Genomic DNA, 22,248 nt, shown 5'->3' with positions numbered 1-22,248 from the left:
TGTATACGAATTTCATCGTGTCTAAAGAGATGGAGGAAGGGAGAGGTGAAGGGGGGGGGGGGGGTTGCGGATAGAAGTAGTATCATTGCTTTTCTGAATAGGCATACATTTCAGCTACCACAGCAGAGATCAATCGTTTCCAGAATTCCCCGTTGCAGCGGTCACTCTCAATATTGTATGTCGTGTGATTACAGTATTATTTGAAAGGCATATTTGTGTGAAGAGTGGACGGTAGCGATTCACATCACGAATGATAGTTTAAATTCCACCTCATCATGACATTGTAATAGCTCCATGACCTCATCAAGTCGACCGCGTCGTGAAGAGCGATGGAGGTGGGACTCTCACCAATGAGTTTTCCGAGTTTCGATATTCTTGGCTGGGAGATGAAGTCAGGGATAACTTTCTGTTTCACGAGAGGCTTGGGATGAAATCCGAGACCTAGCGGTACATGTACTATACCTGCCTCTATCTCGCTTAGATGGTATAGTTTCTAACAGGAAAGAGAGTGAGACTGATGTTGCGTGTCGGTTAGGGTGCTAAATGGAAATGCATAATGCAGCCAAACATACTTTAATATGATATCTTGCGATGACGAGTGTCGAATTCTTTCTCTTTCTATCTTGTAAGACAATTCATATCCTGTGACCTTGGTGGTCACTCAACCCAGCATCCTACCGAAATAATAATTATGTTGTTGCTGCGTATAACTGAAGGATACGCATTGAGATCAGCAATGGCACGCGTTTTGTGTAATGCACACATAGCTATCACAACCCGCATGACTGCATGATTATGTGGTCCACATATGGAATAAATATTTGTTCTAAAAATGGAATCACGTATTCATTACTTACTGTGAATAATTATGCAAAATATCTATGACCTCTATACATTCAAGTCGTACGAAGTTATTGTACAAATACCTCAATAGCAATTCAAATTACCATAACGTACAATCATAACCTCCCTTGAAGGTAACAACTTTCGTTATTACACATTTCATGTTTCACAATTTAAAAGGTAAGTCCAATGCATGTTCTCTTCGACTTTCATACATGGAATAGCACACATACACACACACAAACACATACACACGCACACACACACATATACGACAATATTTAACAGTGCAAAATTTTACTGAATTCCCATTAAAATAGAACAAAGAATTGAGAAATTTTATCACGTTTTCATGAACAAGTCTTCTCTGTCCCAACCAGTCTTGCAAAGCAGGATATCAGTCTTCCATTGAGCTGCTCACAAGTCTTTATTACCCCCCCCCCCCAGTATTACGGAAAGTAACTCATACCAGAGGTACAAATATTTAAAATACAGGGGGTAAGAGGAAGATGCTGTACGTATTAAATAACAATAAAAGAAGATTTCATAGCTTTGATATCATTAATTAGAGAATAAGGCGCCGATGACGATATTGAATCATCTAGATTGCCGATGTGGGTGTAACTTCTGTATCATGCAGGGATTATTTTTCCTTTTTATGAAAATTTAATGTGTCTGTTTGTGTGAGTTTACATAGTTTATCAGTTATGTCAAACATGTATTGCACATATCATTAAACATTGACGGCATCTTATACCGACACGTGATCCAAGCTCGTGCGTGATCAGTGGCGTCTCTCTGACACGTTTTGCACTTTAAGTAAACGTGAGCTCCGAAGATAAATTGAGCAATAAAAGTGCGCCATAGGATGTGGGGGGGGGGAGAGAAAAGGAGAGAGGGAGGGAGACTGGGAGAGAGAATGAGAGTGAGATACCAGTAGGAGGGAGGGGGAGGGGTGAGTGGGGCAGGCAGAAGGCAAGAGTGCGGGTACATTCATCACGTTCATATTATTATAAGGTGTTTTTAGATCTGGTGGATTCGAGCAATGCATTTATCTCTGGTTGTTGATTTCTTTCCGGTTATTGCTATTGTTGTCGTTGTTTTGTTGTTCGTGGTGATGATATGCACTTTCTGTTATTATTTAAAGATAGCTGGGTGTTAGATAAATGATCAAATCTGCCGACACCATCACATGAATGCTATGTTAACAAATTTCTTTCCGCAGGTGAGTTGGCTGCGTGGTTGGACGTATTAAGAGTCCCATTTGTGAAACAAAAATCATCTTGTTAACCTGCTCCCGGGTGTGTCACGTGATCAAAGTAGCCTAAGAATGACGCCTTCAATCTTTCTCAAATTAGGAAGGTGGATTTAAGTTCAAGGATATTTTTCATTCCATGCAATCTGACAATAAGATATTGCAGTTTTATGAAAAGAGAATCACATATCCACAATATTACAATCCTACAGTCAGTCAAATATGATTTAGCATTTTGTCTGATGTGGTGATATTCAAGACACACCACATACCCAGGTGTTCCAGTCGATTAAGATTGTGACGACTTTGAAAATGTACATATCTTGTTGACTTGACTATACTAGGAAGGAACACTTTCATCTTCCAGGGACAGGAAATATTGACTATTTTGTCGGATATTGCGCGTTTCCAGACGATAATACCTCTGCCCGTTATCTCTCCGCCATTCAACGAAAAGAGCATGTGGAAGGCGGGAAGCGGGTTGGATTGAATGTCAACATTGGCCACGGAACAAGGAATCTCCGGACCAGGAACCACGCGTTTTCGCACGCTCCAGGAAAATTAATTAAAGAGTGACCGTATCAGTCGATAACCAGAACGATTTCAGGTCAGGTTATAATTGCGCATGCTCAACAAAACCTAAGGGCAAGCACCTTTGTATGTCTTTTATAATTTCTTAATTAACCACACTTTGAAGGTGTCCCGTCCTATCATGTTTATTGAATATAGACATACATTTCAGAATTGGATAACACATATTCCTAACATAAGAGATCAGATAAGGCTAAGTTTTCCTAGTTTGAACATAGTACGATATCCATTCAATTCATTTTAATTCACTTTTTTTTCAATATCCCTTTGTTTCATATACAACCATTACCACAATTAATTGAATACAAAATACATAAACAAACGTAAACATACATATATATGAAGATATTTGTTCAAAATTATTGTTTTATTAGAATAGACTATCAAAATTATACGCTAGTAATGCTCTTCATACACTTGTACATAAAAGGCGCATGATGCTTATTCAGTTATCTACACGTATAATTATGATGTGTGTTGAAAGTCTACATCTTTCAGAATAGCAGTATGTGTCACGTGATCATTATATCTCATGCCTGAAATTCTCTATTGATCGGAACAAAAAGAAGCATGAAATTTGTGCCATTTCTAGCTTATTTCCTTTCTTTCTTTGAGGAAAAAAGGACAAACAAGGAGACTAGAAATGTTTATTTTCAAGAGAATGCAAAATCAGTGGCATTTCGTGCACGAGACAACTGCGAAAAATATTTTTATATAACGAATCATATCCGTATTTGAGATCTGTTTCGAGGCACCCTATACAAGTCAATTGGATGGTCGAATGGGCAAAACGTCGTTGATCCGCCCGATTTTGATCGATAATAAAGAATATCATTTTGATTTATGAAATGAAAATCTCATTCCGAGGTGCATCAATCTTATCATATGAGACTTTGATTGGGTAAAGACCCTGGGGTAATTAGGGGGTTGCCTTAGAGTGCTGGTACTTATAGTTCTTGACTTCAGCGTCGAAATTAAAGCCAGGAAAGAGAGGAAATGAGTCATCAATGCAAAGGAAGAGATCATATAAATGAAAATATCCGATGAGAAGACATGAATCATTTTCGGTCACAGCTGAAATGAAATAATACAATAAAATTCTCAAGAAGTTCGTAGGAAGTTCACTCATTTGGTACTGGTCATGTATTATGGACATGGACGTGTTATCCCTGGCTGGCTATGTATATTCTCAACGACGCGCATGTCAGATTTTTCATATTTCTTTGTACATTCTGTTGAAAAAAAAAGAGAAAATAAAGTTTGAATTGAATTGCATTTAATTGAATTGAAAATTAATTATTATTTTGAAATATTTGAAATTAAGGAAATAAAGACCCACGTTGGTGTTCATATTCTTTAGAAAAGCATTTCTATCTGTGCCTTCTTCTAAGGATTTACAATTTGTTTGTTTGAGTTTTGTGACTGAAGAAAAGTAAATTATACGTTTTACACGTTTCGTTGAGAATCTTTTATTTTTATTTTTGACTTTATAATCCCAAGAATTTGATACTGCGCTATTGCCGAAGAGAGTAAGCATTGGTAGTCACGATCCATTTTAATGAAGGACACTTTAAAAGACTGGGCCTCTACAGCTGCTTAAACAAATATCCCGAGAATGTTGTGATGTTGCCAGAATCTACCCCAATTCACCAGGTGCATGAAAACATTACTGTAGACGATTATAGGAGTATGTGTCTGGGTATGCCAACATTCGGTCTGCTGAACTGTTTCCCTGCCATGCTATCCGCCATCCGATTGGAACATTGTGAACGAACGGGTTGATGTGCGGGTGCAGGCCCGTCATAAGGATGATGGCGCTGTTGCAAAAAAGAGAGTCTGCCATGATCAATGGCTAGACTCCACTCACTGGGTTGTGACTGGTGAGAATTCTTGTCTTATTGCTCCCTATCTCCCTCCCTCTCTCTCTCTCTCAAACAAACAAACAAACAAAAACAAAACAAAAACAGAGTAAAAAGTGTTCACTCACCAAAGGGTGAATATTAGAAAAGAGTGAATTTAAAGTGAAATCGAAGTGAATTTGGAGCGAAAGTACGATTCTTTCCACTTATTTTGGAGTGACCTTAGGGATCATTCACAATCCTTGAGTGACCCCTGAGGTCACTCCAAAATTAGTGAAAACAAACATTTTCACTCAAATTTCACCCCAATTCCACTCTAAACTCACTTTATTCCGTTGTTTATTCCTTTAAGAGTGAACATTTTCACTCGGTTTTGAGGTTTTTTAGCTTGTTTTTTGTTTGTTTGTTTGTTTGTTTGTTTGTTTGTTTGTTTGTTTGTTTGTTTGTTTGTTGGTGTTTTAGAGAGAGAGTAGGAAGTAAGAAGAAATTCCAACACTTCAATAGAAATAATGGTATACTCTCAAAAACAGGTATTACCATGTGATTTGCTTTTCTGAATTCAAATTTAAGTTTGTTTCAATAGGTGTATTTCAGCATTATTCCTTTCAGCATTTATCTATTTCAGCATTAATTGTTGAGTGCGTTACAGAAAAAGAAACCAAGAATAGATGTATCCTATGGCGTGACCCTGGCAGAAGAGAGAAGAAAATAAAGTATTCTCAAAAATCATCAACGAACAATGTCTTTGGCAATCCTTGGCCTGTGTAGTAGCCGAATTGTTTCCCAAACGAAACGCTACATAGGTAGACTAATTCGGTGGTTGCGAGTTCAGGCTTTTGCGTCCCAGCACCGACAATTCCTGAATTCCATACGTTCTTGTCAGGTAAATATTGTCTCCAATACATTTGCACATGTATACGAAAGCTTATGTGCCACCAAGAAAAGGAGTGATCTCGCGCCCGCCGAATTTGTCCCTCTTCGACGGGGGACTAATTCGGCTACCGCACTGGACTTGTGGGGGCGTCCTAGCTAGTAAGCTTCTTCATGTCATAGCTCGCGGAGTGTGTGAAATTGGAAATGAAATTATTAAATCAAGATAACATGTAAACACTCCAGCTTCAATGTATGTCATCTTTGCTAGTAGCAACCATGTTCAACATTGTAGAGTACACGTTTCCTAAGTATTGTTTTCTTTCATTCTTACTTTCTCTTTTTCTTCATCTTCTTTCTACTTTTTTTCCCGTCCGAACCAGTTCCATTGTGTATCAATGCCAATTTGAAAGTAGAACAGACCAATAGGAGGCTAAACGTGTAAGATCATGACATCCTCACCTAATCTAGATAATATATACACGTTTCATTAAATCATTTAAAACTTGCATATATAATTGATGTCTTGTGTTGTGAAAGATTTTTGCCAGAATATACTTTTTTGTCAAAAGTTGGCTGCTATGGAGTTGTTTCCATTTTTCAGCACAATACTAATTTTTCGTCTCAGAGATGAATCCTATAATGTAAGCCTTTATTTTCCTCTATACTCATGATATCCTGCCCTTTTGCTCCTCTTTTAAGTATTCGTTTTGCCAATGTGCCTTTGGTACATTTGTGTATTTTTGTGTGTGATCGTTCGTATACATTTTACTATGATGCATGTTATCTAGGCCCCACTGTCAATTCATTGAATGATGAACGAAATATAATGGTATAAATGTATTTAGTTTATAATCATTGTGGATCTAGAAATGAAGAGCTTGCTTCCAAAAGGCACCAAATCCATTGAAAATGATGGATTTAGCACCTTTGGAAGCAGGCTCTTCAAAGAGAAGTTTACTTGATAGCATACCTAGTTTAAAGGGATAGTGTAGTTTTGGATGAGACCTATCAATTTCAAGTTTTTAACATATTTTGGAGAGATAAAGAGAAACCTCATATGAAATATGAAAGAGAATGTAATTCCACGAGGAATTCAACATTGTTTTCATGAAAATTGGTTTTGAAATGGCTGAGATATCCACAACAGAGCGTTTGGGAGACACCTTTTATTACGATCGCTTTGTTTTACTTTGTTTTTGAATGCTTCAGTCATTCCAAACCTGATTTTCGTCAAATAAACTTTGAATTCCTGTTAAAATGGTATGCTCTGTACTATTTCATAAGTGCTTTCTTGGTATCTCTCAAAACAGTTACAGCCCAATTTTCATCTCCACCAATACTGTGCCATCCCTTTAAGGTTGACCCCGCCTTGAAATGTTTCACCATGCACTTTGAGGAAACATGGGCCGGATACACTCCGTCGAAGGAAGAAAAATGCAACACTTGAATAAATTGGTGAGTTGTGAAGAGAGCAAATTATACCTGAAAAGGCGAAAATTCGAAATCATAATTGTTCACGTCAGTGAAAACGATATATCATTATTATATGTTTTGACTGTCTGCTTGCATGTGGTCATAATTATGTTTTCATATTATTCAATAAGTTTTTCCAAAAAAAATGGCCTCGATGTAAGATCTTGTAAACTGTTAGAGAAGGCTATTCACACTTTGGGTTCTATCGTTTTCTTGCATCTTATCTTCATGAGATTGGCTAGATATGTTTGTGTGTCTTTCTGAGAGATATGAATTTTAGAAATAATCTACCAACCTTTTAAGTTACATCATAAGTGTGCAGTTTATCAGAGCATGTACGAATGTGGTAAATATAATGTAAGCAGATCAAAAACGCCTTGCACCTGTAAATCATTGAATATGAAGGGTATATGATATATACGGCATTTAAAGACAAGATATTTAACATCTGATTTGTAACGTCAAAATTAGAGATGCTATAGGTATTATATGTATTATGAGTATAAGACATTTTCATACTGAGCCCCTCCCCCTCCCCCCGATGTAGTGTCATTTCTGGAGCGCAATAAAATGATATAATAATTGTTTTGCATTGTGACTTTGTGAAAATTTCAGATCCTTTACGTCCCTTTGTATATTCCATGTGAGGTTGGATGTCTTATGCTCCATAAAACAATTGTCTCCGAGGTTTGAATACTTCCCATCACCGATGGCGTAATTTTCGAAAGTTTCAGTTCAGTTTCCCTTTTTCAGTTCAGCTTGTTTTGTTTGTCCACTAATATAAAAAAGGCACCTTTAAGGATCAACGACAATTTATCTATGATATGACAAAACCAATAATAACTAATCTTACTCATAACATTATGTAAGCCTTTAATTATAATACAGGTACATGAAAAAAAAAATTATACGTGTCAACATCTACATATTTACATTTACACAGGTACAAGTGGAGGAGACCATCATCACTAAGCAGCGTGCTCGACTTAGATGACGGCCTCGAAGTCATGAACTTATAATCCACCCTCGTATATTTCCGAGTAGCATAAAAGTTGCCGCGTATCAGTGTGTTTGTCTGTCGATACCCTCTCTTCCTCCAATTCCTGCCGACGTCTTCGCAGACACTCGGGTTCTCTTTCAAGCTGCGCTATTGAAGTGGACATTATTGTTCACTTCGCTTAATACTCATTACAATGTTTTATTTTATCCTGATGTGTCGCTATTGTTGTACACGCTTTTAATTTCACAATTATATTGTTTGTAACAATTATCATCTCTGTTACAAAAGAAAGTCTATGTTATGTGTTTGTCCAAAAATGAAAATGAATTTGAATTGAATTGAACTGAATCATGGGTCTTTCTTTGTGTCTCCCTCAGTTGAGAGTGGTTGGGATTGTGAATATTATTTAACCAAGCAAGCGATCACTCCCCACGAGTGTGCATTTTCGCAGTGGCGGATCCAGAGGGGGCGCACCGGGTGCGCGCCCCCTCTTTATTTACTAGTATTTATTTTTTTAAAGAAATAAAAAAATAGGGGGGGGGGCGCCCCCCCCCCATTTTTTTTTTAAAGGCGCCTCCCCTTTACGGAATTTCTGGATCCGCCCCTGTTTTCGTATGAATTTCGCAAACACTTACGAAATCATGTCATGTCATGAAGCAGATAGATGAGCTCTTGAACTAAATACAGAGAAATACCATACGGACGCTACGGTCATTGACCTCAATATGTATGGTGCCATGACAAGGTATTCAGATTTTTTTTTTTCTGTTTGCATGCTTGTTTGTTTGTTTCTTCGAGTTCTTGATTGATCGGGTATTTGTCCATTTATGTCGTTGTACTCAACGGTGAACTTTCAGGGGCATTGTTGTCATATCATGTTCGGTCGGAAACTAGACTGTGGTCCTTTTTTTTTTCCCCAATAGGTGATCAGTCATGTTCGAAGCTTATCTACGTCGAATACTCTCCGAACAATAATATTTCGTGTTAGTTTGCGTCATGTATATCATGCGATAGTATCGTCACTTCAGTCGCCACATTATTCCAATAACAACCATAGCCATAATAATTTTACCTTTTAATTTTGTTATTTCCTTTATGATAGAAAAAAAAATATTGCAAGCATTTTGCGCATGGACTTCGTAGAGAGATATTGCAATAACAATTTCTGCAAGGACAGGCACGAATTTCTGATTTACTGTATGTTCAAACGCAATATCACATTGTCTTTCCATAATACATGAAGATATACTTCGACCTTTGACATTATCGTAAATCTTATCAGCAGAAGATTTAGAGGGTAAAACGCAGTGAAATTAATATCAGTCTATGTTAATGTAACAAAATAAAAAGGATACAGAATAACATTGTAGGGCTAAGGACGCTTAAACTAGACACGCAAAATAATGATTCGCCTGCTTTTACTCACCAATCACAATAAATTTACGGCATAATTATGATATGGCAACATGCATGTAATTTTTTTACTTTCACGAATATCTCAATGAGTCAATATCACGAGAGGAATACGGGCTCGGTTTGATATAAATTGGCATTGCACAATAATAATTGTAAAAAGTACACATGTACTATGTACGTAACAAAATACCGCGTGACTACATAAGACGATATCATGACACAAACTAAAATGTTTTCTTTACATAGTGCGTATATCTAGAGGTCTAGACTATAATAGTTATCATGCCAGAAGTACTGAAATGTGAGTTAATGCATCATTCACCTCCTGTTTTTTTTTTTTTTTTCACTGAAGTGTCTAGAAATCACGATGGACGGTGAGGTCGCTATGTCACATCAGCGTTTGGTCATTGATCACTGGTCGTGTTCCAGGGTTACGGCAAATCACACATTATCTTTCCTTTTTTTTTCACTCGCTAAGCGGCTGCATTCTCAAGTCTAATTTGGTTGGACAACCGCAGCAGATAGGTTAATAAAGAATATTTAAGGCACTTCTAAACATGAAACGAGCAAAGTGTCTCAAATTTTCAACATTATCTCTCTTGTTTTCCTGTAACATCTTGTTGAATCAGCTGCATTTCCGATAAAATTATGATTACAGTTTGTTATTCCGAAGGTACGTTATTTCGAAAGTTCACTGTAATCCGAAAACGAAATAAGGTTCGTGATTACGAAAGTTTGTTGGTACACACTCTTTTTTTCGTTTTCGGATTAACGAACCTTCAGAATGGCGAATGTTTGGAAGAACGCCAGAAATGTTCATATTGACCAAATTTATTTTATTTTCGGATTATATAACATCTACGTATACGGTATTACTGTGTTTCGGAATAACGAACCTTCAGAATAAGGAACATCACCCGTGGTTATACTGATGAAAAAAAAAACAAACACGTTCATACTTCAATGCTCTTCACGTCCGTCAATTTTGACTTCACCTAGGCATTCATTAGCTTAAATTGAACAAGGCGACAAGATGTTAAAATTTAGCTTTAGATTAAAAAAAAAAAAAAAAAACACCGGAGGCATGGACCTGGTACCCCTCTCAAAAAGTACAATATCATAGGAAGAAAAATCATGAAAACGCCCATCACAGTTATGTACTAGTGTACTGATTGATCTGGGATCGATCTCAAATTCATAGTATTCTTTCGTTGTTATGTATCAATCATCGCTATAAGAATATGAACATTTAAGTGTTGGATACAATTATCCAACACAATAAGCAAAAGCATTCTGACACACACTATGTGTGATACACTATGATAAAACCCATGCAACCAATTATATTCATACACATGTATTTAGTGGTTCAAACACAACTTACATACACTCACACAAACACCTTATACACAGATTCATCGGAACCCTCCCTCTCTCGACTCCATTTCATATCCTCGTTTTCTTTCTCTGCAGCAGCTACCATTCTCTATTTCAGACTTGTTAGAAATCTCTTAAAGCGACCCTCCATTTGCTCGTCTCGACTTCGTGGTTGAGGTCGCACCGGTTTCTGCACGAACAAGGCCTCGGAGACGTTCCTCAGGAGCACCGTCCCGTTCGGACGCTTTCTGGTAAACGGGCCGTTGGTCACGAACTCGATGATGCGCTTGTAGAGTTGCGGGGACGCGACGTCCTTGAAATCGGCGGTGAGGGTGAGGAAGTCGACCAGCTTGTTGACGTCCTCGTCGTCGTTCTTCTCGTCGAAGCAGTAGGTGATGTCGAACAGCGTGGAGATCTCCGAGGTTTCGAAGGGGATGGCCCGCATGGCGAGGCTGTCACGAATGTGTTTGGCGTTGATGTAATGCGCTGCCTGCCTGTCGTGATAAGGACTGACGCGCTTCCATACTCCCCAGAATGCACCGCCTGTGGAAATGGAAGCCAATTATACAGATACATTTAGTGTCAGCAAAGAGGTACTAGGGGAGCTCCTCCTTGGTGTCAAATTGTGGCTTTCCCTCATCAAAATTATTTCAATTTCTTCATATACGGCACTGATAATATACTTGATTGATCTCTCTATTGTCTGACAGGCTGAATGATTCGTTACTTGGATAATTGATGGAAACGTTTTCATTACCTTTTGTTTATTGCTTTGTTGATTAAATGATCTATTGAATTCAATCTTATCCACACACTATTCACAGCATTCACAGTATACAAAAATACCGAAGGATTAAAGCGCAAAATAGATAGAAATTCCTTTGAATAAATACAACGCAAAAATAGTTTACAACTGAATTACGCCATTATGTAGACTGACTGAAGATGTTTTAAGCCTGTGTTAATGTGGTAACGTAATTACGGGTTCAAGTCCTTATGAAATTACCAAGAACGTTCGGCAAAATTGTGCAATCAGATTAAAACGTGAAGGAACAATGTTGAAGTAGAAACTAGGGGAAAACCGTGGTCAACTTTTCGCAAGTCGTTCTGTAGTAGAACTTCACTCATAGAAGCCCAATAGACATGATAGAGTATACATGTAAAATATGTGCCTTCAGCACTGTTAGGATTATCCAACCCAAATGGTATTTTAAATTGTACATATGCAGTGATCTTCCAATGGAGATCAAAATAGTCTTGAAGCATTAGAATAGGATGCGAAAATTACAGTTCTATTTTGGTGAAAGCAGAAGTCATTTCTATACCTCATTTTGTGATGTCGTTAATTGTTAAATCTTCCATCGGGAATGAGAATTATAATTTCCCCAGAGATCCCATGATTGTGTCCCAAATTATTGGATTTGATTGTAATTTTATACGTATAGTGGCATTTCATATGGTGAGTTTTAGCTGCATCATTGTTGTTTAATCATCATTTTATTCAAATTCAAGGCAATGTGAATGAAACATAATATTATACAAAAGCCAGGTCCACCGTTAAAACGGCAGGTTAAAACACCTATATGAGTTACAAAATAGCTGTTGAAAGTTACCCAAAGTACAACACAAAATACACATAAATCATATCACACAGTCATATACTCTAAAATAGCTATAAATATATCAGTGCAATACAATGACAACAATGATATATTCCTCCTCCACAATATCAAGGTAATAATTCTCGATATGGATAAAAGTTACAATAATACATTCAGTACACATTATATACATATACCTGTACCATCTCACCGTAAGTTACTGCGTCGTATCAATTATGAAAGATACTTCCTCCTATTCTACCCCCCCCCCCACTAGAAATGGCACAGCTAATCTGTGCATTTTATTCAGTTTCTTTGCCCTCGCTCGCTCAAATCCAACTTGACCTCTCACCTGTAAAAGTCACTACCATGAGGACGCCGTCGTCGACAAGAGCATGGTAGAGTCGACCGAGATCAGCGTTGTAGTCGTCGCTTTGATACATGCCATGGAGAGCTACGATCACGTGATACTTGGTTTCCTTAGTCCCACCGACCACGTCCTCCACGGACCCCGAACGGATGTTGATGTCCACGCCCAACAGGTCACTCCGCTTCTCCTGAATGAGATCGCGGAAGCGCTCAGCGTGCCTCTCGGTGTGGGCGAGCACGGTGAGGTTGACGGCCTTGAAGCACGACTTGATGGCCGCTGCGATGTCGAGGTCAATCTCCTCTGAAAGAAGAACAGAATCGTAATCTTTGGGTTTATGGGGAAGAAGGATGTTGATACAAATATGATATAGCCATATCATATCCTGTACTCGTACATTAATTTCTACTTCAAGCACATGATAGGTTCAAACATGTGACAAAGTTTAAGAAATGCTCAGACGCAAAAGACCATCAAAACATATTAGTTAGCACTCTTTTATTCGTAGGATAGGGCCGTAGCCTTTAATTCTGAGTTTTGAAAATGAATTGATTTCACGTGCCCACTACGAAGGAAGCAGTTGGTGTGAGTAATGAATATCTTGGGTTGGTCTTCGTGATTTTAGATAAGCCTTCGAGATGTAAAAAAAAAACCCAAAAACAACAACAACAAAACAAAACAAAACCGAGAGATCTCTTACCGAAAACATTTCGAACGGAAAGGATGTCGATGGTGGCGTCGGGCGGGAAAGTGGCGTCGACTTTGCCTACGAGCCTGAAGAGGATGCCAGACTGGTAGGTATCGCTGACGTCGGTTTTCTTCGCCCTGCTTTTGGCCGCGTCAAAGGCCTGTAAACTCGCTTCGCCGTCCCGGAAAATGCTCTGCAGCGCCGACTCTGCCATGACGAGTTTCTACGACTGTCTGATTTCTGAGATGGCTTCGGAGGTGGTTTGTTTTGGAATCTAGACTGAGTTTTGATACTGCATGTCTACAAATACTTGCCGTGTTTAAATACCACAGCCTACAGGAGGAAAAAGAAGGGATCGAAAGTTTTTCGACTTCACTTCGTCATACTTTTTTTTTCGTTTTATTTGCTGTGGGTTTTTGTCATGAACGTGATGACAAATTGATTTACTTCGTAAGGCATGTAAGGGATTTTTGTTAAGTGCCGTCTCTACCTGCAAATTTTTACCGAGTGTGAAGTATTACCCCGAAGCTATTTGGGTCGACACGCAATATGGTAGTCCCTGTCGTACTCGAGTATGTGTTGCTCGTTTACCTTTCAATTCTTGGGTAAAACTGCATGGACAGTACTGTTCTTGATGTATAGCTCCTCCCTTTCCCTTCGATGTCATTCACACATTGCATGATCTGCGAATTTTAAACTCCTAAGAATACCATTTGCTGTCACTGAAAACACAGACTGAGAGACAAGACTAATGGTAGAGAAAAAGATGGAGAGAGGGCGGAGGGGAGAGAATCGCTCTCAAGCATACCCTACCCCACGATTCTCTGCACCTGAAAATGACATCAAACCTGAAATGAAGTGTTTTTCTTTCAATGAATAGAGCATTAGATTTGATTTAATTCTTTCTGAAAGATGTTGCAATCTCTTCATTACATATCAAATATTTGGAAGACGCCTTCCTTGACGCATGTGTTTTACTCAGCGGATTGTAATCTTATACAAAAATTCATTTTAAAGTACATGTAGGCCTATTGCACAGACCTTAAAGGTCCTGTTTACCTTTGGGACCAGTGATTTAAAAAAATGTTCAAGTTATCACTTTTCACGCACATGTGCAGGTCAGTTGTATCACAAAACATCTTACCATATAACATTTTTGAAATAAAGCCTAAAATATAAGGAGATATCACTATTTTTCTCATTACACTATAACTGTAGACGGTTTAGTCTTGAAACATTTTTATTATAACTATTGTTCACATTTTGTATATCTAACAATACTTAACATCGATTATACTGGTTCAAATTTTTACAATGGTTGTTTTTATCCGTTTTAGAACTATTTTGAAGTGCTAATTCTGGGTTTTTGTTCCATCTGCAAATGGTAAATTATGCCTGTAAGATAAGGTAAAAGTAAGGCAAGGATGACATGGCCATGATTTCGAATCAAAATGGGGAAATGACGACAATCTTTCTGTGCATTCAGAATACTTGCTAGTCTTTGTCTGAAAGATGAAATATGGTATGAAGCAATCATGTTCTATGTTCAATTCCTTCCTCATCTTGTCTGCCGAATTCATGTCCTCCATCTATAGTGAATTGTATCATCATAACAGATCTGTGCAAACATCTGTATCCAACTCTCTAGCGCCAACAACAATACGAAAACATCTCAAATAGATAATCTATCTCTCTGTCTCTCTCCCTCTCTCATGAAGATGCCTCATATCCTTCTTTTCCTCAATCCTCATTCCTACATCCACGTTACATAACCAGCAGAGAAAAAGGGTGGTGTCCCCGGAAGGGGAGGTTTAATAGATCAAAATAGCCCACGACGACATTGAGCTCTAAAGCACTGCTTCCTATCCCGGCCACCAGGCGTTCAGAGGTGACAATAATAACTGGAAAGTACCAGCCCTTAACTCATTCTTGTCGATGTGGATGGCAATATGTGCCGCAGTGTAGAAAAGCCCAATCCATGGAGTAAAAGTTAAGTTCATTTAGCACTTTTGGTTTCGGCAGTCCTCTGCAAAAAAAGATTATTGAAATATTGGGGTGTTTTTTAATGAATTATTCAAAACTGTGTTAGGTAACTAGACACTGCCAACGCAAGCAAGATTTATAACAACCTTTTGTTTTCTGAAGGTGCAATTCAGTTAACCTTTGCCACGGGATGAACTTTGGATGATAGTCGTTAGATGTGAATGTACACACTATAGTTTGTGATTTAATCGAAGAAGGCATTTCTGCAATCAATCTTCATATTTTGCAAAGAGTAATAATGCGCAAATAGTCTACAGAAATTTGGTAAAAAAATAACGTTCAAAATCTTTCGACAATTTTAATTTTTTCCAGGTTATATCAACAAATAATAGTCTATTAATCGCCCTAGCTTGCCAAGCAAGGCATACAGGCCGCAAGCAAACCTACATTTGTACAATCTCAATCTCGTACCTTGCTAGATCATTAATCAAATATGGTTGCTGGTAAAGGTATTTGGAATTCCTTACCATAGGATATATTATGCTTGCTATATATAACCTGTTCATTCTTATAAAGAGTATATAACACTATCACGTGTTCATTCATTATTCTGTTAATGCTTACCAAAATATGAAACTGATTAAATAATAACAAATATTGCAGCATTGAATCACATGATACAGTGTTAATATCTTATACAAATAAAATTGATTTGAGGTAAAACCAGTATTATTTTGATCACATGATCTCGTTATCACACGTTGCGATATGTCAATAATGTCTCAGTATGATTAAAGGCAAGATGCATCAGCATTAGCTCTAGTACAAGTTTATTTTGTTTTTGTTTCTGTCATGTATAAGATATAGTTTATAAGATATAGTTTTGGGAAGTCTATTGACGGTAACTGCCAACAAAACGTAATATTGATACTGCTGGAGCTTTGATCTCGATTACCATAAGATGACGTCCGATGGAAAATACTGAACTCCCGGATAGCAGGTTGGGGGAGTGGCGTATGTGAAGATCCAGGGACTTCGGTATGTTTTAAAGGGCCTCTCCTTTTATACACACGTGTTTGTTGACGAATGCTCGCATGTTTTTCTCACTTGGTAATTGCCGGAGTTCGTTATACCGTAGATTCCAAAACAAGGTGATTCCTGGCATGGAGTCGATACGCGGCAGACCCGCGGCTCCCGTAGCACAGTGGGTTAATGTCTACAGCGGCATGGTGAAAACAAAGAAAACAAAGACTCGTGTTTATGATTTTGTACGTTAGAAAGCCTGATGAAGTCAAGGTATGGTGGACGTCGGACATTAGAGATCAATTATCGTCGCTAACAAGATATGTCTCTCACTATTACCCTCCTCTTGAAGAGTTTGATGTTTATGTTCAGGGAGACGCGGCGGGGCTCATTACCCCCACATAACTCCCAGACAGATTCCTTTATAGAAGAAGGTTAACTGATTTTAAATTATGTTATTCTCTTTCGGGTGGGGGATGGACATCGTTGAAAGTGTCAAAAAGCCGGTTGTTATTTGAAAGGACTCTTTATACATCATTAGTATGTCACATAATCGCGTCTATGGCGGTGAAAAAAAAATTGTTGTTGTTGTTGTTGTTGTTGTTACTGCTGGTGCTGTTTTTGTTATTGTTGTTGTTGATGTTGTTTTTGTTGTTGTTTTTTCTATGTAGTTTAGTCCGATTGAAAGATGCTTTAAAATTCCATGTGTGGATGATCAAGTTATTAAAGGGAATGCGCTCCTTTTTTACCATTCTCACTTTGCTCAAATTTGACAAGTACTAATCTGATTCCACTAGACATCTTTAGTAAGAATTGATTGAAGTTTGGAAAGCTCCAAAAGGGAATCAATGTATACCTTAATTATAAAGAAATGAAAGCATAAATGAAAAAACTTTCTTCCAAAAGGCACTAAGTCCATTGAAAAATGATGGATTTATCGCCTTTTGAAAGCAAGCTCTTGAAATATTGCCAAACCAATGAACGTGCCGCAGACCTCTTTATAGGGCGCGTTGATGATTGCTGTCCAGTCATCACCATTCTCCTACATGCAGTACTTTTGAAATTCCGAATATTGGACGCACGCTGTAATTTAACTTTTTTTTTTCTCGTAGGTCTGTGTATTAGCATTAAATCAATCGGAAATGTTGTCAAAGGCAAAGAGAATGTTAAAATGCAGTTTGCCAGCGCAATTTTATGATATGCAATTTTTAAAGCTCTTCTTGAGATCTCTTCAGCTTCATTTTCCTTTTTTTAACAGTTCATTGGACGTCGTCTTTTTGTGGTATTCTGGTAAGTTTGTAGTTGCGTTAGGTAACGATGTATAACTGATTTTTTGAAATAGACTCTATAGTTCGGAGAAAATTAGATTATTAAGAACCACAATTTTGTATCAGTGAAAATAATCCACAAACTGAAGTTAAACTAATCACGTCTATAATGGCCATGGTCAGTCCGACAACGGAGAAGCACGGAGACGCTCTTTTGATTAGGTGTCCCAGTTTTGGCTGGACCGCCCTCATGTGGTCGAGGGAGGACAGACCAAAAAATAATTCACTCAGATTTTCTTCTTATTATTTTTGTTATTGCCAGTATTTACTAGTATGAATGTTATCACAACTAGACCGTCTGTATTTTTGACATGATTCATATAAGATTTGGTTGAGTCTTTTATTTTTGAGGCAGTGGGGGAGTTGTCTAGAACACGGTTCCCTCGTATACATCTTTTATTCAATCTCCTCTCTATTTTCTGAGATATCAAATGTCGTTTCGTTCTTACTCGTCAAACCGAGTAATACAAATTTAACCTGTTTACTTTAGTGGTTGAAAAGGGGATTGCAAATCATGATTTTTATTACACAAAATGTACAGGTATCACTATTACGGAGCACATTCACAACACGCAATATCCTCATCTCAATATCAGAACTATTTAGAGGTTTTGTTTCAGATAAGCAGTAATGCATTGGAACTATAACTTTAGAAATATGAATGGTGTATTCAAATGATGGAATTAAATCAAAAACTAATGAAGTTTATACTACAAGTAAAATCATACTTCCTATTTTTGTCATTATCATTGATAATGTCAATTTTTTGTTATCCTTTTCGCTTGGTTGCTTCACCTGGTGTAGCCGACAAACACTTCAGCGCGCAGACGCTGGTCAATTACCATGATTATTGTTGCAGGAGGACGTTAAATTAGTTATTACCACCAATTCATTACAACAGAAATGGCTCAATTTCCTGACTTTCAGTCTACCCGAACCTCTCGGCGTGCGGTTACTAGGCACCCTGCAGACGATTCAGCTGCGATTCTCTTCCCAAAAACAGAGCCAAAGGTTTACAATTATTCCTCTGTCAACGTGTCAGACAGATGCTACCCTCGTAAAGCTGACGCTATAATTTGAGAAGACGTGAGGAGGTTGAAACATTTGTTTTTTCTTCAAAATCCAATAGAATTGTCTGAGGGCCGCTAAGACAATTAGCAATTTCAATGGGGTGAATAAAAATGGTATTTTTGCGACATCTCATGTGACAATGATATATCATTTTTTACGATTCATTCATTCATTGCCCTTAAAGTCTCTATTATTATCGTTACCGAAGTATCTTTGAATAATTTACATGGAGACAAATTTTCATGAAAAAAACAACAAATGAAATGAATGGTGGATTCAATGTTTTCAATCCTTTGCAATCCTTTGCAATCTTTTGCAAACGATGCAAACCATGCGAACCATTTTTAATCCTGAAACAAGGACTGTTGCTTATTGTTCTAATCAAACTGATTGAAGTAATACACTGAGGCGACGCTACTTTATAATACTTATTACCATGGATGATATCAATAGTCATGTTCGGTCAACTAGGCTCATAAATAAAATACTCACACTTAAGAAATTAGGTTGCTAAATATCCAAAGGATTACACAAAATGATGGGCCTTTGTTTGGTTAGCAAGCTATCAAGTTATAGGTGATTTTTTTCTTTCTGGTACGCTAAGGTTTGATGTCAATGCCCCCTCAGTTCTCAATTTAAAGAATCTCTGTCCATGATAGGAGTCAAGGCTCCTTTCAATCGGTTCACTCTTCCAATCATGAGATGACAAATCCCCCAAATTAACCCAGTCCCGAGAGCTCCATCTTGAACCCTTTAGCATGGCCTTAACGCACTGAATCACCGCATCCTTTCTGAGGTGTGATTGAGAAAGATTCAGATGTAGAAAGGTGCTCCTCCCCCTCCTCTGTTTCCTTCCACACGTCATTTAACCAAGAAAAGTATACTCATCTTGGAGAAATTGACTATTTTGTTTTTTGTTTGTTTGTTTGTTTGTTTTTCGTTTGTTTGTAGTTGTTGTTGTTTTGAGGGGAGGGGTTGTTAAGGATTCGTAAGAATATGCAATGTTCGAAAGTTAAAGAAGACAGTTTATGAAGCCTTCGATGATTTAATCGAATCCATTTTTAATTCATCTAATATTTTATTCATACAATCGGTTTTTATCAATTTATCCATTAATCACATATCTATAATAAGCCATCCATTCATGAGTATATTCCTTGTTTGATAAAGACACATATTTGACGGGATGCCCTCGTCGATATAAGCTTTTTTTAAGGAGGTCATGAATACATGTTATCATAAACCTTGAACAAAATGTACTAAATAAATAGATGAATAAATTATATAGAATTAGATGAAGAAAAATAAATAGAGCAGTTAATAGATAAGCAAAGCCTCTGTTAGTAGCATTTAAGTACAGTATTGCAGGAATTCCAGTAATTATACAAATCAAGTCATCCCTGGTTCATCAATGTTGTCAAGAGTTCACTAAGTTACTGAAACAATTCAAGTGCGCAATTGGGCAAAATGTCTTGCAGGAACAGTAAGTAGTCCCAGTCACAGACGCCTAATTACCGCACTGATGGCGAAGTCTTCCCAAGATCTCCCGCGGGTTGCCTCACCTATGTTGTATACGAGCTATTACAAGTAAGCGCTTAATTACAGGATGTAGGCGTGACACCAAATGAGCTAGAATTGCTGGGGATACCTGTTGTGCACAGCCAGGGCTCAACACGCTCAATCATGGTAATAGGCTAGCATGAATACTCAGGTTTAACAATCTACGCATGCGCACATAAAGTCATATTGTGCAAGACGCGAGTCCTCCCAGTTCTGGCATTGACTGAAGTTGAAAAGTTCCAGTTTCATTTTGCAAGTTCCACCAATTTCTGCGAAATTTGATTTGAAAAAAAAAAGGAAACCAATACTCCGAATATCTCCCCCCCCCCCCCATCACGACCACAATCACACACATAATGTAAAACTCATCATATCCCTTTCAGACTTGAATTTCTGCGCTAATAATTATGTTGTCAGCTTTCTGAGATTGATTGATAGAACGTCTCGATATGGTAACACGGTAAAGAAGTAGGTGTTGGCTTTATGCCTTGTCATTGTGCTAATTACAAACAGTACTCATGTTCGTGATGTAAAACAGGACTGAGCGCGAGTTATTTCTAGCGCAGATTAATTAGACAAAGGAATGTGTTTATATCCTTTGCATAGCACGTATTTATATATACTACTCATTCATGTGAAGTACATACCAAATTTTGCACTTGTTTTCACACAATATAATTGGCCACCTAACATATAAAAATTTTATGTTTAACCTTTGGAAGAAAGCTGTTCCCGACAGCCGCAAAACTTGCTGGAGGCTTGCCTGACATAGCAACAAATAACGCATTCTATGTCAATGGCATATGCACAGGCACATTAAAGACCTTTTTTTGCGTATATGCATAAGAATAAACGAATACATGAATGTGAATATGTTGTTAAACCGGAATATATTGTTGGTGTTATCAATGCGGGCAGTCATGGAGGTGTGATTATTGTGGAGAAGATGGTGCATAAAAAAAAAATACTTCAGCGGAGAGCGGAAACGCACGTTTTTTTATCTTCACACTTCTTTTCAAAGTGTTAATCACACGTAGACTATGATAAGACCTTGTAGCTGCATTCTGCGATTAGTCACACTGTTGCTGTTACACAGCAAATCCGTCTTTGGTTCCCAAAGGACTTTCCCAAGCAGTTTTCTATTTACTGCAACTCAAGTTTCCCCCCTAAACATGTTGTTGTCGATAGGTTAAAGGGTGAATTTGTAGTGATGAGTAAGAGGTTTTTCATCAGCTTGTGTCTCGAATAAACATTTTCATTTCAACTATAATGTGTATGTATGCATATTATATGTATGCATAAGTTTATGTATGTATGTATATATATATATATATATATATATATATATATGTATATGTATATGTATATGTATATATACATATTTGACATGTAGATGCAAGAAATGTGCCAACTTTTAAATCATAACTTCTTAATATGTATAAACATATGCTATAAATGTTTGTTCATTTTTGTCGCCTTTGGTAACAAATTCAGTTTTATAGATAATGGTATTTTGCCGTCTCAACTCCGCCTCAGCTATTTAAACAAGTATACAGGTATGGCCAATGATCTTTGTTTGCCGCTCTTTCTAGTAATTGACATTGGAAAAGAGAGAGAGAGGAAGAAATGGATATGTGGAAAAAACGAACGTGACTTTTAATGCCACCAGATCGGCAAGTGGAGTGACAAAAGAATGTGGGGGGGGGGGGGGGTCTAAATCCCTTGTTATATTCTTCTTGATGGAATCTCAAACACTGAAGGTGTTCTTTAATTTACATAATTATGTTCAGGGCGAAGTGATGAGGTCGTGAACTGTCTTGTCATCGTGGACGTGCGTCATTCTGTCCAGCTTGACCCACCTGGACTGGTCAAGTCCTGGTGTCTACCTGGGGACCCTTCATGGCATATAGCATGTATCATGTATACATACCTATGCAAGT

At 37.7% G+C, this 22,248-nt stretch overlaps 1 protein-coding gene across 1 annotated transcript; it reads right to left on the bottom strand.

Annotated features, from left to right (window-relative positions):
• Positions 1 to 10,796: 10,796 nt before the first annotated feature.
• On the bottom strand, positions 10,797 to 13,557 carry LOC139744310 (histamine N-methyltransferase-like). The gene is made up of 3 exons (XM_071654757.1): positions 13,356 to 13,557; positions 12,641 to 12,982; positions 10,797 to 11,230 (listed from the first exon to the last, which is right to left on the bottom strand). Exons 1-3 carry the CDS (start codon positions 13,555 to 13,557, stop codon positions 10,797 to 10,799), a joined length of 978 nt encoding a protein of 325 aa, XP_071510858.1.
• Positions 13,558 to 22,248: the final 8,691 nt, after the last annotated feature.

The sequence above is a fragment of the Diadema antillarum genome, unplaced genomic scaffold, assembly GCF_040938485.1.
Source record: "Diadema antillarum isolate AM-2024a unplaced genomic scaffold, OU_Dant_1.0 seq00001157_RagTag, whole genome shotgun sequence".
NCBI lineage: Eukaryota > Metazoa > Echinodermata > Echinoidea > Diadematoida > Diadematidae > Diadema > Diadema antillarum.
Note: the sequence above shows the minus strand (reverse complement) of the source record. Positions and strands in the feature narration are given on the sequence as shown.